The sequence below is a fragment of the Charadrius vociferus genome, unplaced genomic scaffold, assembly GCF_000708025.1.
Source record: "Charadrius vociferus isolate BGI_N301 unplaced genomic scaffold, ASM70802v2 scaffold163, whole genome shotgun sequence".
NCBI classification, from domain to species: domain Eukaryota; kingdom Metazoa; phylum Chordata; class Aves; order Charadriiformes; family Charadriidae; genus Charadrius; species Charadrius vociferus.
In genome coordinates, this window is record NW_009648332.1 from 6,647,630 (window position 1) to 6,660,856 (window position 13,227).

The window sequence follows — 13,227 nt, forward strand, 5'->3', positions numbered from 1 at the left end:
GTCTTATTTAATCAAATGTAACCTCAATATGTGATTCAAACGCCATAAAAAATGAGAAATGTCATTTGAAAAACAACAATACTGAACATCAGTTCCGAAAATCTCACTTCACGTTTCTCCAGAAATCTTCTAACATTTTATCCAAAACGTTCTTGAAGACACTCAGTAACACTTGCAAGAAACACAGCATCACGGAGTGCGGCTACAACCTCCGTGTCCTCATCCAAAGATTTTCCCTCCTCTTCACCAGCCAAAATTCAGCCAAAGGAAAACATAGATTGAGCTTCCCGTTGCCACCATAGCATTTTGTCATCTTTATCATGTATTATTTATCACAACGCACTTAAAACTTTCTTTCTAACCTGTAATAGAGCGTTAATGAATTCGCTGTGCGACAGCGTTTGCAAACAGGAAAATATCTGAATCTCTTCTCCTGCCACTCTAACCTGCATCAGCCTCTCCACAAAGACGTACAGCACTTGCACCGGCTTCAGTTCTTTACAGAATTCTTCCACCTCTGGCTCCCTGCGCTGAGTAACAAGCCCTGACTATTGCTAAATTCTCCTGTAAACAGAGTTTTTGTATATATCCCAAAGAACTGTAACACACAGTCCTTGACAGACGTTGCCCACAACCCATTCCAACAAGACTGCTGCGACAAAGCGAATGTGAAAAAGCAGCCGTTATTACCCTCTGCTTTCCTGGGAAACTGCAGCGCAGAGCTTAAAGGACAAATTAAGATAAAAAGCAGCAGCAATGTCTTCGTAGGGATTGAGGACTGAAGAAGAACTACCATGCATGGTTAAATCTAAACCAAGAAAAGACACGAGTAATTAAGGTAAAATGAACAAAGCAAACAGCAAAGAGAGGGAACAAAGTTGTTATTTCACTGGGTGAATTAGAGGGATTTTTGTTACTCAAATCACACCTAGTATTGCTCAGAACAGCGAAAAGGGCTCTCCTCATCTATACACCACCACAAGTTTCCAAGACCCATCTCACGGCAGCAACCCTGTGCAGAGACTGTGCCAAGGACCAGCATGGCGCCTCCAGGCTCGGGGCTACAGCTGGTAACCAGCACGCAGAGAGTGCTTTCACCTCTCTGACACCACACGACCCAGAAGACCAAATCAAGCCTGAACTCTAAAACAAGCTCTGGCATCTGATTTGTTTCTAGGTAATTATCAGACCATTTGCTCCAACCTGAATCTCCAGTGCAGAACCTTCCACTCGGCAGCTTGTTTCCCTGTTTCTTGGTTAACACACTTAGGTTCAACTGAAACGTTGAGGATATGGTAAAGCCCTTGCCTTTACCACGGCTTTTCTGAGACAAAAAGCTTACTTTGTAGGATGTTGGCTAAGAAGAGTTATTCTGGGAGCAAGGGGAATGCGACTGTAATGAACAGACTAAGACGATGAATTTTACATTTTCGAGCATAAATTCTTAATGAAGTTAGAGCATGGGATAAGAATAGATTTTACAAAATAAGCCACGGTACAGAAGAGACATGAGAAATCAAAACCATGCTTGGGAAACATCATGAGGGCTGGTATTAAAAAAAAAAAAAAAAAAAAAGATAAACAGTTCATCCAGTTTTAAAGGCAGAATCACATCCTAATTTGGCCATGAATTTTTAACAGAAATTGATCCCTATTTTAGTTATTTCTTTGAAATAATATGAATCTTCACAGCAAAAGCTTAGCTTTTAATCTTAAAGTCTGGGAATCCCGTGATAACATATCATCAACCAGCAGGCAAACAAATTACTCAAGGTTGTGAGCCTCAGAAAAATATACAATGTACAAGACAGAATGAACATGAGAATAAGCCCAGAACACTGATTTTTATATAACTACAGGTTGATACATCTCTATAAACTGTTTTACAGTAATTCTGGGACACCCACAAAGGTGATGCATTACAAAAGTAATGTTTTCTAAAATATACATAATATTTAGAAGTTCTTCTAATGGAGATACTTATTTTATATATGACTTCTAATACGTATGTCCATCTATATATAAGTAGGGACATACATGTTAGAGGTCTGGAACACAGAAGCAGATTTAATAAATTAAGATAAATTGGCCCAAACGGAATTCTCTGCTTTGAAATAAAGTACAGAATAGACAGATATGGAACTCAATGATTTCGGCAGTCTCCAGAGAAAAATTCGTTTTAAAATACTAAAAGCAAAATCTAAAAGTTTGCAATGCTAAACCTTACTACACTCTACTGTAACACATTAAAAATGGCACAAATAAATCTAAGTAATATAGCAATAAACAAAAATATATAACAGAATTCTTCATTTTTAACTAAATATGACTTACATAGCACACCTCAACAATGGCCTTTTAAGCCATCTCGGATATAAAGAAAAAAGAAAATGTTGATAAAGGGGAATATTCATCTTATACTCACTTTACTTTCTTTTCTTCCAAATTTTGATTAGCAGATCTAACATTATACAGATTTTACAGATTAGGGAAGAAAAAAAAAATAAGCAAAATTGAAGCAAAATTTATGCAATTTTTAGTATTTTCTAACAACATCAAATTTAGGCTTCTGCACCACCTATAATAATGCAACCAGTAATAAAGAGCAAATAATATTTCCAGCTCATCAGATTATTTGGTACAACACACAAACTACTAAACAAACAGATAAGCGGAGACAGCATAGATCAGGCATGCAAATAAACACCACCTGCTTGTCCAAAGAATGTACTTTGCCCAGAGAAAGTATGACTTGCAAAATTATTAAATAAAGTACTTTTCGCAATACCAAACACTTACAACAACAGTATGTAAAAAGCAGACTGTGGCCTTCTACGACGTAGTCTGCAGCTGCCCTTATTTTTAATAAGAAGGGGAAAGTTGCAGAAGTGACAGGTCACAGTTTTCTGATCCATCTTGATATCAGAGGAGGCTGTGGACGCTAAGCCATGGGGTGCAGGCTGGAACACGTCCCCATGGGCTGTTCCTCTATGTCAAAGATGAATGCAGCTGTAATCAACTCCATTTTGTTCAAATTAATTGCAAGTTCTCTGCGAGGGCAATGCAGACACTCATGACTTAAAGGAACGCTTCTGGTCGATATTTATGTGTTGATTCACTTGGAAAATTGGACGTTTAATGATTTTGGAATCTTCCAGTTTCTCGGAAGCAGAATGAACAAACAGTTGCATTAAAATGAAGTGTGGAGGAAACAAACCGATAAAGATTTTTACGAGATTTCTTTTGGTTGAATTTTTTGCACTAAAACTTTGATGAGAATTATAACCTGACCTGTTCTGTTGTTATTTTAAATTTCTCATCTATTGAGAAATAAAACAGAATCACAGGAACACAAAAATGGGAACAATACAATAGAGAGCATAAGAAATAATATTCACCGTCTCAGGCAAGCTATAACCCGAACATGCATTATCACTTCTATTTGTGCAGCAGGTCTTCTAATAGAATCAAAAGTATTACTTCCACAAGTTTTTTTATTTAGTGTTTCTATAAATAAATGCCTATCTCAGCCCAGAGATGTGACAACGCGACTCTCATTGCACAGCAAGTCTTTCCCAGACGGCTGGATCAATAACACCCCTGCTCTAAAGATCTGAAGGTCTAAAGAAAGGAAAGGACAGGGAAGACAGGAAGGAAAACAAAAGCACACAGAGCTCTTTCACCACAGCAAAGATTACAGTTTGAAGATTTTATTTTAGAACATTAATAATTCATGATGACAGTGTAATATAAACTAGGTTAGAAGATTATGCTCTCAAGTACCACACAAGGCATTGAATGACAGAATAATAACCACTAGCCAAAGTAGCAAAATTTTAGGAGATAAATGAGGGGAAGAGAGAACTTGGAGGACTAGAACGAGCGTATTTGAGATGAACAAAGAAAAATAGGAAAAGAGAGATACTGAAGAAAAGGGGGGTAGGGATGCAGCCTGTAGAAAAGAGAGTACAAGAGGATGCATTATAGAGAGTGAAGCTCTCTTGAAGGCCTTCTGGCATGGGACAGTTCTAAATATTCTAACAAGAGCTTAAATTTGAGACAAAAGTTCACCATAGCTCAGGGTAGCGAGACACAGCTGAAATGGGATACAATTTTTAAAACTGGTGCAATGTTACCCTGAAATCTTCTTTCCTTCTTTACAATTCTAAACTTTCCTTAAGCTTTCAGGTTAATATTGACCCACTAAATGCTTTATCTACCCAAATTAGAAATTACAACTCATGGCTTCAAACAGTAATTTTCTAAGAAAATAGATCTGAAAGGAATCTCCTGCTTATGGGCAGGAATAATCCCGTGCTAATGCAAGCAACTGTGTCGTATCATCTCTGTTTCTCCCCAGCTCAAGTCTGTTAAATTGACACTAGGTACTCGCTCTTAGGACGTCTCTACTATCAGTGCTTCAGTGCGGGATATTAACGGGCGTGTTTGTACACTCACCGATTTTCCATCAAAACTAAAAATAGCATCTGGTTGCCTCATAGTACGATTAAAAACAAGTTTTGGAAGATGCACGGAACTGTCTATCAAGAATAATAAACACATGACTGCCTGGTTAAGAATATATATTTCTTTCTCAGAATGATTCCCTTGCCAGGAATCTTTCAGCGCACGTGTTGTTTCTGTATCTGTATTCAAGATCAAAAGGTCTTTGAGGGAGAGACTATGGGGAAGGCAGAATTTTGTACAGAACTGAGCACGCCGCTATTGTTTAAGGAAATCACTGTTGTTTGATGATAAGGACAGAAAAAGAAAAGCTTTAATATTTACTACAGTCTCTTAAGAACCTTCTGAGCTTTTCGCTCCTCACGAGAACGAAGTTGCTAGCTTGTCCCTACCATCCCAAACTCTTTGGATAGTGCAGGGGTAGTAAATGAGTCAGCTCATATGCAGGTGTACCAGCAGATCACAGCCTTCAAACACAATTATATAGAAAAAACAGTTATGAACCACTTGGTTTATAGGTGAAATGGCTAGCAAACATTAAAGCCCTCCAACTTCTGAAGTCACAAGTACATACTTTCCCCTGGGAGCCTCTGCTTTCCCAGGTCAAACCACCAGGTTATGCTTTACAAGTGGTCCTACGGAGCGCAGCCAAACGGTGAGCCTGGAACAAGACAAGAATTCACACCTCAGGCTCCAAACCCCAGGGTTTAACTCTTCTGCTACTGCAACTCCAGGCAGGACGCAGGGATTTTAGCATTTATATAATGTCTTCACACGAAAAAATTACACTGTTCAGGCCACCATGCCTGAATATTTCCAACCAGGTGGCAACCTGGAATTTCCAACCACATGGACAGTTTCCCATCAGCATAAGAAAAAGTTATCTGAGCCTGTCAAGCTTTAGGTATCACCAATGTGTCCCTCCCCTGCAGTCACCATCTCCTAGATGGGAAAAACTATTCCCAAGAATAATACACGGTCCAAAAGAAAAGGAATAAAGAGAAAAATTTCCATTAAAAAAGAAATTAATTCTGGGAAACTCATTCATTCATTCAATGTGAGATGCAGATTACAATTCAGTTGCCAAAAGATTACCTACTCAAAATTCACCATTTCACATTATGCATAATGATATATTCACAAAGTTGTTCTGTTACTCATTATTCCTGAATTGCTTATCTACACTGTTTCCAAAAGTGACATTATACTGTCTTGCAGTCAACTCTGACCAATTATTTAGCACATTTAAGAAAGCAGAACCTGTACCAAATCAAGCACTAAACTTGCTGCAAAACCAGAACCATTTCCAAATGTCATTCAAGCTGAATATAGTCCTCTTCATTAATCCTCTGACGTTTGTCAAATAGGAAATGCTAACTAAAATAAACTCTTAAAACCTGTATCAAGTTACTTTAAACTAAAAGGAAATTTAAGTAGAGATAGGAAACTATCACCAAGTCTTGACAAGCCTTGAGGCATTTCAAAATAAAAAATATAAAGAACCTCATCAAGTTTGAATTTTGAAATGTTTTTTATCTTCCCTAAAAACATGCAACTTCTGTTTACAGGTGCAGCCCTGCTGTTGTAAAATGTATGTAGTCTTCAAAACCCAAAACACAGATGATTTGGGGTGGCGCATGCCAAGAATACATCCGCATAAGGGATCTCTCCACCTGCCTTGAAGTAGAAGGACTGGAGCTACAAGACATTCATCAAGGCACACCAGCAATCCCAATATATAAGAAAAAGAACCACAGTCTAACAGGAGACCCCATTCCAAGAAGGTGGATGTCTCCATCCCCACCCCATGGTGAAGATGAGCCCACCGGCACCCTGCAACACCCGGGAAGCCCCATCTATTTACTGCATCAGAGGAGACTCGCTGAGGATGTTGCATGCTGAACCACACTCGTGCACCCAAACAAGCCATAGCTCTAAATATAGGTCTCCCCTCATCCACTGCAACAGCTTGTACAAAAAAGGCTGTAAATAAAGGCAAGCAACCCTCCCAGCACATTTGCTGAACATCTATGTATAATATATTCTTGTTACTTAACACAGTTATTGATTAAATGCTTGTTTCCTAGAATAGACTTTTTATGTAAATAAATTAATATATTCTTAAATTATATCACAGATGTCCATAAAATCCTAATTATATAAAACTCATAATATTGTAATTACACACTGATCAAGTAATTATGTTCTGTGCTCAAACACTGAATATTTTGGAGCAACATTAGGTTTCCCATTTTGTTCTACTTAAATAAGACAGCAAGGATCTGACCACCATCACGTTCAGAAATGGTGACCAGATTTTGTACAGGCTAGGAAAAAAAAAAAAAATCTATGAAACTGTTCTGCAAAGCTATAAAAAACCTAATAGTTATCATCAATAGACTTTATTAAGGCTAGAACCTCCAAGGGAAAACATTCCTAAAAAAATAGTCTCTACCATATATCCCTATAAGAACATGTTCCACAACTGGCATGAATTCATGAAATCAAAATAGCATGAGAAAATACCCCTTGAATAATCCAGCTGAACCAAACTCTTCCCTTGATTTGTTAGGGTAAAGCAAATTTCCACCGAGACTCCACCTCAACTGCAGCAACGAGAGATGCCAGAAATATGGCACCTGAACACTTTCATCCTTGTTACCACAAATGAATTCATTTCTAGAATTACTGAAACTAACTTATATCTTGCTGTGGGTGTTACAGAGAGTGTAACATCTTATGAAACGGTGGGAAATGCGCATTCCTTTGATCTCAAAGCCCACCACTTCCAAGCTAGAACAATTAATTCATGACATCTTTTAAGCAACTTGATATCAAGAAATGCTGTAAATCCATATTTTGATTAAATTAAAGGACAAATGTGGCTGTACAAAGACTTGCCAACTCATAAAGAGGACCGGCTGTGAAACATGGCCTCATTTTCTTCTTCAGTGATTTGACTTTCCTGCTACCCCCAGAAGAGTGCAAGCCAGATCCCAAATACAAGACTCAATACTTCAGTTTAATTTTGGACATCATTCTCTTTTCTTCCTAAAGATCCATGACCTTAATTCCAACCCATGGTTGCATCAACTATAACAGCCTTATTTCACCTGCTATCAATTTATTTTTATCGTAATCACTTCACATTTCCTTTCACTCTTTCGAAAGTTTTATGTTATTCTCAATTGCTCAAAGGCTAGACATAAAATATTTTCACTCTTAATTAGATCAGTTCTTTCAGAAGCCATGAACTTCCATGCTAGTTGGAGAACATACTTGACATCAGATGCACCAACAGTTTTTCACCCATCCATGTAAAAATATTAACGACACCACGAAAAATAGGCAAGAAGGGGAGACCTATGTAGATACTTGCAAACACAATATACAGATGGTAAAAAATGAGAAAGATTTAACATTAAGGCATGCACTTTTCTAGTTACATGTTCCACCAGTTCCTAGTATCACTTGCATAGCCCTGGAAGTGAACCACAGCCTGGCTAACCTGAGGGTGCTAAGCTGAGTAGATCAATGATGGTAATAACTGGCCAAGATGAACTTTTGCTTAAACAAAACTACAACAAAGGAAGGCAGGATAAAACAGGATCAAGTGCTGCACAGGTGAAAGCAACAAGGACGAAAATAAAAAGTTATTATAGTAGACCTAAGCTCTTACACAGAGCTATGTATCTGTGAATCATCAACCATTCAGTATTTACAGAGCAGATGGCTGGAAGGTCCCCATATGTGAAAAATATTATTATCAAGGAGAGTCCATAGTAACAGTGGAATATAACTCAACACTAAGACTTTTATATGAACTATTCTTGAAGAGAAAATTATTCACTGGCCCATGTCAAAAGCCTGAAGATTGAAGGATTCTCATAGGAAAAAAAGCATTAAGTACCGAAAAGGCTTTTGAAAATAATCGATAATCATTAGATCTCCTCTCCAAAAAGAACAGTTCTCAACTGATTTTAACAGTTACCTAATTTTTATAATTAATTACTACTTAGGAGTCTGTTAATTAGCCCTAATGCTAAACAGCATTTAATCCCATGTAATCACCCTTGTAAAGGAACATTACCCAATACTAGCTTGTAAATAACAAAAAATAATTTAAAATTCTCTTGATGACAATGACACTAGAATGTTGAGACTGCTCTTTAGTCACTTCGCTGCAAGCGCTGCCAAAATGAGCACCATAGTAAGAATTTTCAGCAAGTGTTGTCCAAGGCGCAGGGAAAGCGGCAGGGACGTTGCGCAAGCACCTCTCCGGTGCACAATACACCAATTACAAACACAGGCGACAATCCTTTCCTTCGCTGACAACCTGATTTCCACCCAACAGATGTAATATATGTTACTCTCCATTAGAGGGACAGATGCCTAAAATAGCTCAACTTCAAATTTTCTTGTTACTCCTACCAGAGCCGGCCAGCGTGAGCAATCTCCCTCTGAAATAACAGTCTGGATCCAGGGGCTATTGCATTACCACCTGATGAGTAACTGAAATTTGACCAGCTACATCCACACTGCAGCATGTGAACTTCAAAACCAGCCCTCTGATGGCTCTGCTGGCTCAAGTTTTAAGTAGGTACCACCGAGCTCCGATTTCATAACCGCACACACAAAGATCTCTATCTCATGTTAGCCTTTGTCTGTGGCTACCTCACTGGGTGAAGTTTCTTCTTAGTGAAGAAGCTGAAGGTTTCCACTGGTGCTGCTGATGGCCATACGTGTTCCATAATAGCACAACGTGGAGGAAGGGCTATTCCTGAAGCAAAAATACATCCGCCAAGCTCTCAAATGCTTTAATACAAACTGAGCCGGTTTGGACTTTCTTGATTTACAAACTCTTGTACCCCACATTTAAGCCTCCTAACAACAGGCTTGACTTTACTCGTTATCCTTTGTAGACCCTGTGTCTGGAGACAGAGGCTTCAGCCTGCCAGCTTCTGTAAGAAAATAATGTGGATTTACAGCAAATAGAATAGAGCACAGTACGTTAGCATGGACCCGCTATTCTAGGCACGGATTTTTAAGGACTCCACTCTAGCCTGTTTTACTTTTACGTTGGTTTTCTCGACATCACCGATACCTGCGTGGGTTTCTTTGCCCCACGGTACAAGTTGCACATGCACTCAGAAGCTAGCACAAGGTACAACCAGGAATTTGCATGCACACACGAGTAGACAGGTTTGCATTCCTCCATTAATTTTATATTCTTCCCTACGTAGGGCTTTAAACTACACATGAACTAGAAAAATTTGTACCAAGGAGCAACATCAACCTGAACCCTAAATGACTGGAAGTAAATTACAACTACAACACTGTTCCCTTCTGTTAGAAGTTATTCTTTTAAACTATAAAGCTGGTAAGTTCACAAATGGTTACACCAACACCAAACTGTTAGAAATCCCTAGTTGATACCTCTCCTTACCTCCACTGAAAGGGATGGCTGTAGGATGGACTAGACGGATTGCTGTGGGGTTGTGAGTTCAGGTAAAATACTAGAGGAGAAGTAACAAGTGCACAGTCAGCACTAAATGGGAATTTAAGGTGCTGCAGACCTGGAGCAGATGTAGGAGAGAACATGTGCTGATGAACATCACTTCCTCGGCAGTGGGAGTACAAAGGAGAGGAGATTCTGACAAGGTACCACAGTAGAAAAAAAATAAATCAGGGTCAATATCACATCTTCTGCTTCAATAAAGAAAAAAAAAAAAAAGATACTTCCAAAATACAAGCTATATCTTCCTAATAAAAGCAATAAACTAAGTCATCCATTTGATTATCACCCAAACCAAAATGCATTTGTCAGTCAATATAGTATCTAGTCAACATTATTTATCTACTATTAAAATCTTCCAATCTGGAATTATCCAAATTCTCTTTTGTAGCGATTCCCAGGCTTTCTGGAATACACACCACTGTCAATCCTTCATGTAAAACATTTAATTGAGAAGAATTAACTAAGCTGATAATGGCACCAGTAACAGACATGGACCATTTATATCACAGCCTTCACAATTTGGGAGCCGTGGTTCCACACCACGGCTGTGGCAACAATAGAAATACGCAATTGTGGAAACATGAATTACACAAACCATTAACTAGAAAACAACAGCGTTTTATAACAACGACTAATTAAGCCTGAAAGCAGCACTGCAAAATGGCTTTACTCTGATTTTAGCAATGAGGAAACTGAGGCACAAAGAGGTTAAGTGACTCGTCCATAGCACATCCATGGCAGCATCAGGATTACAGCTGAGGACATCGATTCCCAGCTCTGTGCTCAGTTCTGTAAACTATACCGCTTTTGCAGGGTTAGCAGCCAGCGCGTATTGGTATACACAGAGAGCACAGAAAATTTCTCAAAGCAGCTGCTTTCCAAAAAGCTGCAAACAGACTTCTACATGAACATAAAAAAGAGGTTCTAACACCTACTTTATTGAACTATACACGATGAGGTGTCCTTCACTAGAAATAAAGTAAAAGTTAACTTACAAATATTGGTATGATAAAATGTGCTTATGCATTAGAATACAAACTAGTGCCACTGTATTTTCACAACTATAACTTTGATTTTGATTGAGGGATGAAAAAAGTTTCTATTTACCATATTTAAGCACAAAAGTGAGCAAAGGCGAAATGTGGGGCCTGCTTCAGTTTTGGTTAGTATTCAGATATTGTACAGTGAAAGTCCTGAAGTCAAGCATGTTTGTCAATATTCCTTGCTTTAAATTTCCTAATGAATCCAAATACTTATCAGTAAGTAACCTTTACATATTGGAAATCCTCCCCACTAGCAATCTCTGCTTAAACAGCTGATGAGCTTTACAGTCCGCAGACAGCAAAGGTTAAGCCTGCCTCTTACCCTGCTCCTCCCTTCTCTGACTATACGATAGATTCATTTAACCTCCTCTACTTAAACACATAGTATTAAATACACAGTTTCCTTAATTTTAACTACTAGAAAAAAACAAATATAATTATGAGCATCATAAATAGCAGTTTTCATTAGTAGATTTCACAGCATTTATAAAGGACACAAGCATTAAAAAGGAATTGCTTGTTTAAATTTCGTTTGTAGAAATACATGTGGCGATATAAATAAAGGTTTTTTGTTTTGAATTTAAGAGTTTTCAATAGCATTCTTAATTTTAAAAGACAACAAAGGTAGCAAAGGTTTCTGCAGATTTGAGCCCTGTGAGAGCTTTCTGGCAGAGTATTGAAAGTACTTTTTAAATCTGAAGAGTGATCAAACTAGAAAGACAGAGTTATAAACATTCATTTTTACTATATTAATTAATGCTTGGTACAAAACCTAACCACACTGTACCCCATTTAAAAACATTTAAATATTGCTCTTTTTTGGCTATACTTTATGGCAAATGCTCTACAAAAATAAAATGTTAAAGCTTCCAAATGAAATTTCATGTACAGCCAAATAAGCGTGACAGATAAAGAAAGTTCTAACAAATAAAAGCAATGTCTATTGGCCACAGAAAATTCAGGCTTGTTTTTCTTCAGAGTTTCAATCTGAAATGTTTAAGCGCAATTTATTTTTCACAACAGTCCTTACTGGATCCGCAGAGACGGGGCTCCAAGCCTCTGTTTCCTCCGTTTCATCATTGTGCTGATACACTATGTTTCTTCCCAGCATAAGAGGCTTAGAGCCGGGAAGGAGAGCCCACCGTTATCACTCCAACGCAGAGCACAGAACAATCAGTGCAATTCCAAGCTCTTCACGTACCCCCAGTGTCACAGAGACCTCAGGAGTTCAGTAATGGTCCAGATTAATCGCATTGCTCATGTCAAAAACCTAATTATTTAAAAAAAAAAAAAAATCTTCTACGAGTCTATTCATAGCATCCAGAGAAAGGAAATAAAGCCCACCAGGATGAAACGAAGGTGCAGAAAAGTCCAAGACACAAACTAGCCATCTGACCCGTCACGCAGTCAGCAGCACGGTCCTGACACGCTCAGGCTGAGCCATCGGCAAATCCACGACAAACTTCTCCCGGGCTTCATGGAGCAGGAACAGTCGCTCTCACCAAATCAAAAGGAAAGCGTAAAGCCAAAGGGAGCGATGGCACACTTGAAAGGATTCTGGCAGAAATCTCACACAGCAGCTTGAAAACTCACACTGCGATAGGAATAGAGTCCCCGCTCCCACCCGAAGCCCTTGCAGAGTCATCAGCGGTGCAAAGAGCAGCTGTTCTCCACCGCCGGGGGAACATGTGAACCATCCCTTTTTCAGAAATCAATCGCCTTAAGAACACACGCAACTTTATTCTTAAAACATCTTCCTGTACCTCCCAAGCTGCATTTCAGCTACAAACTTGATGGATTCTAGGACTGAAAACAGAGCAACAGCAGTCGCAGCAGCCCGGGGAGGCAATTGCTGAAAGAGGGGAAGAGAAGGGGGGGGAACACTTTCATCAGGAGACAATGCTCCCTTGTACAATGCAAGTCTTGCAGTTTTGTTTGCAAACGGCAACTTCAATCAGCTCAAAATCAATTTCACGCTATTAACAAAACTGCCCCAAAATAACATCCAACATTTTTTAAATGTGTATTTGTAGGAAGGCAGCTTTCACCCTAAGAATTCCAAACATAGACAAACTTTAAAGTGTTAAAGAGTTTACTTAGGCAGGTAAAGACTGCTCTTCACAAGCACCCATCAACCAAGTCAAATTCCAGATTACAACTCATATTGTCAGATCCTCCCATGATTCCAATCATAGCAGGAGT

At 38.7% G+C, this 13,227-nt stretch overlaps 1 protein-coding gene across 1 annotated transcript in view; it reads right to left on the reverse strand.

Annotated features, from left to right (window-relative positions):
* Positions 1-12,113, reverse strand: part of MAST2 (microtubule associated serine/threonine kinase 2) — a 102,864-nt gene extending 90,751 nt beyond the window's left edge. Inside the window, exons 1-2 of the mRNA XM_009884653.1 lie at positions 12,056-12,113; positions 9,911-10,117 (exon numbers count right to left, since the gene is read on the reverse strand). Of these exons, the coding sequence (XP_009882955.1) occupies positions 9,911-10,117; positions 12,056-12,105 (257 nt within the window). The 5' untranslated portion in view covers positions 12,106-12,113. The remainder of the gene's footprint in view (positions 1-9,910; positions 10,118-12,055) is intronic.
* Positions 12,114-13,227: the final 1,114 nt, after the last annotated feature.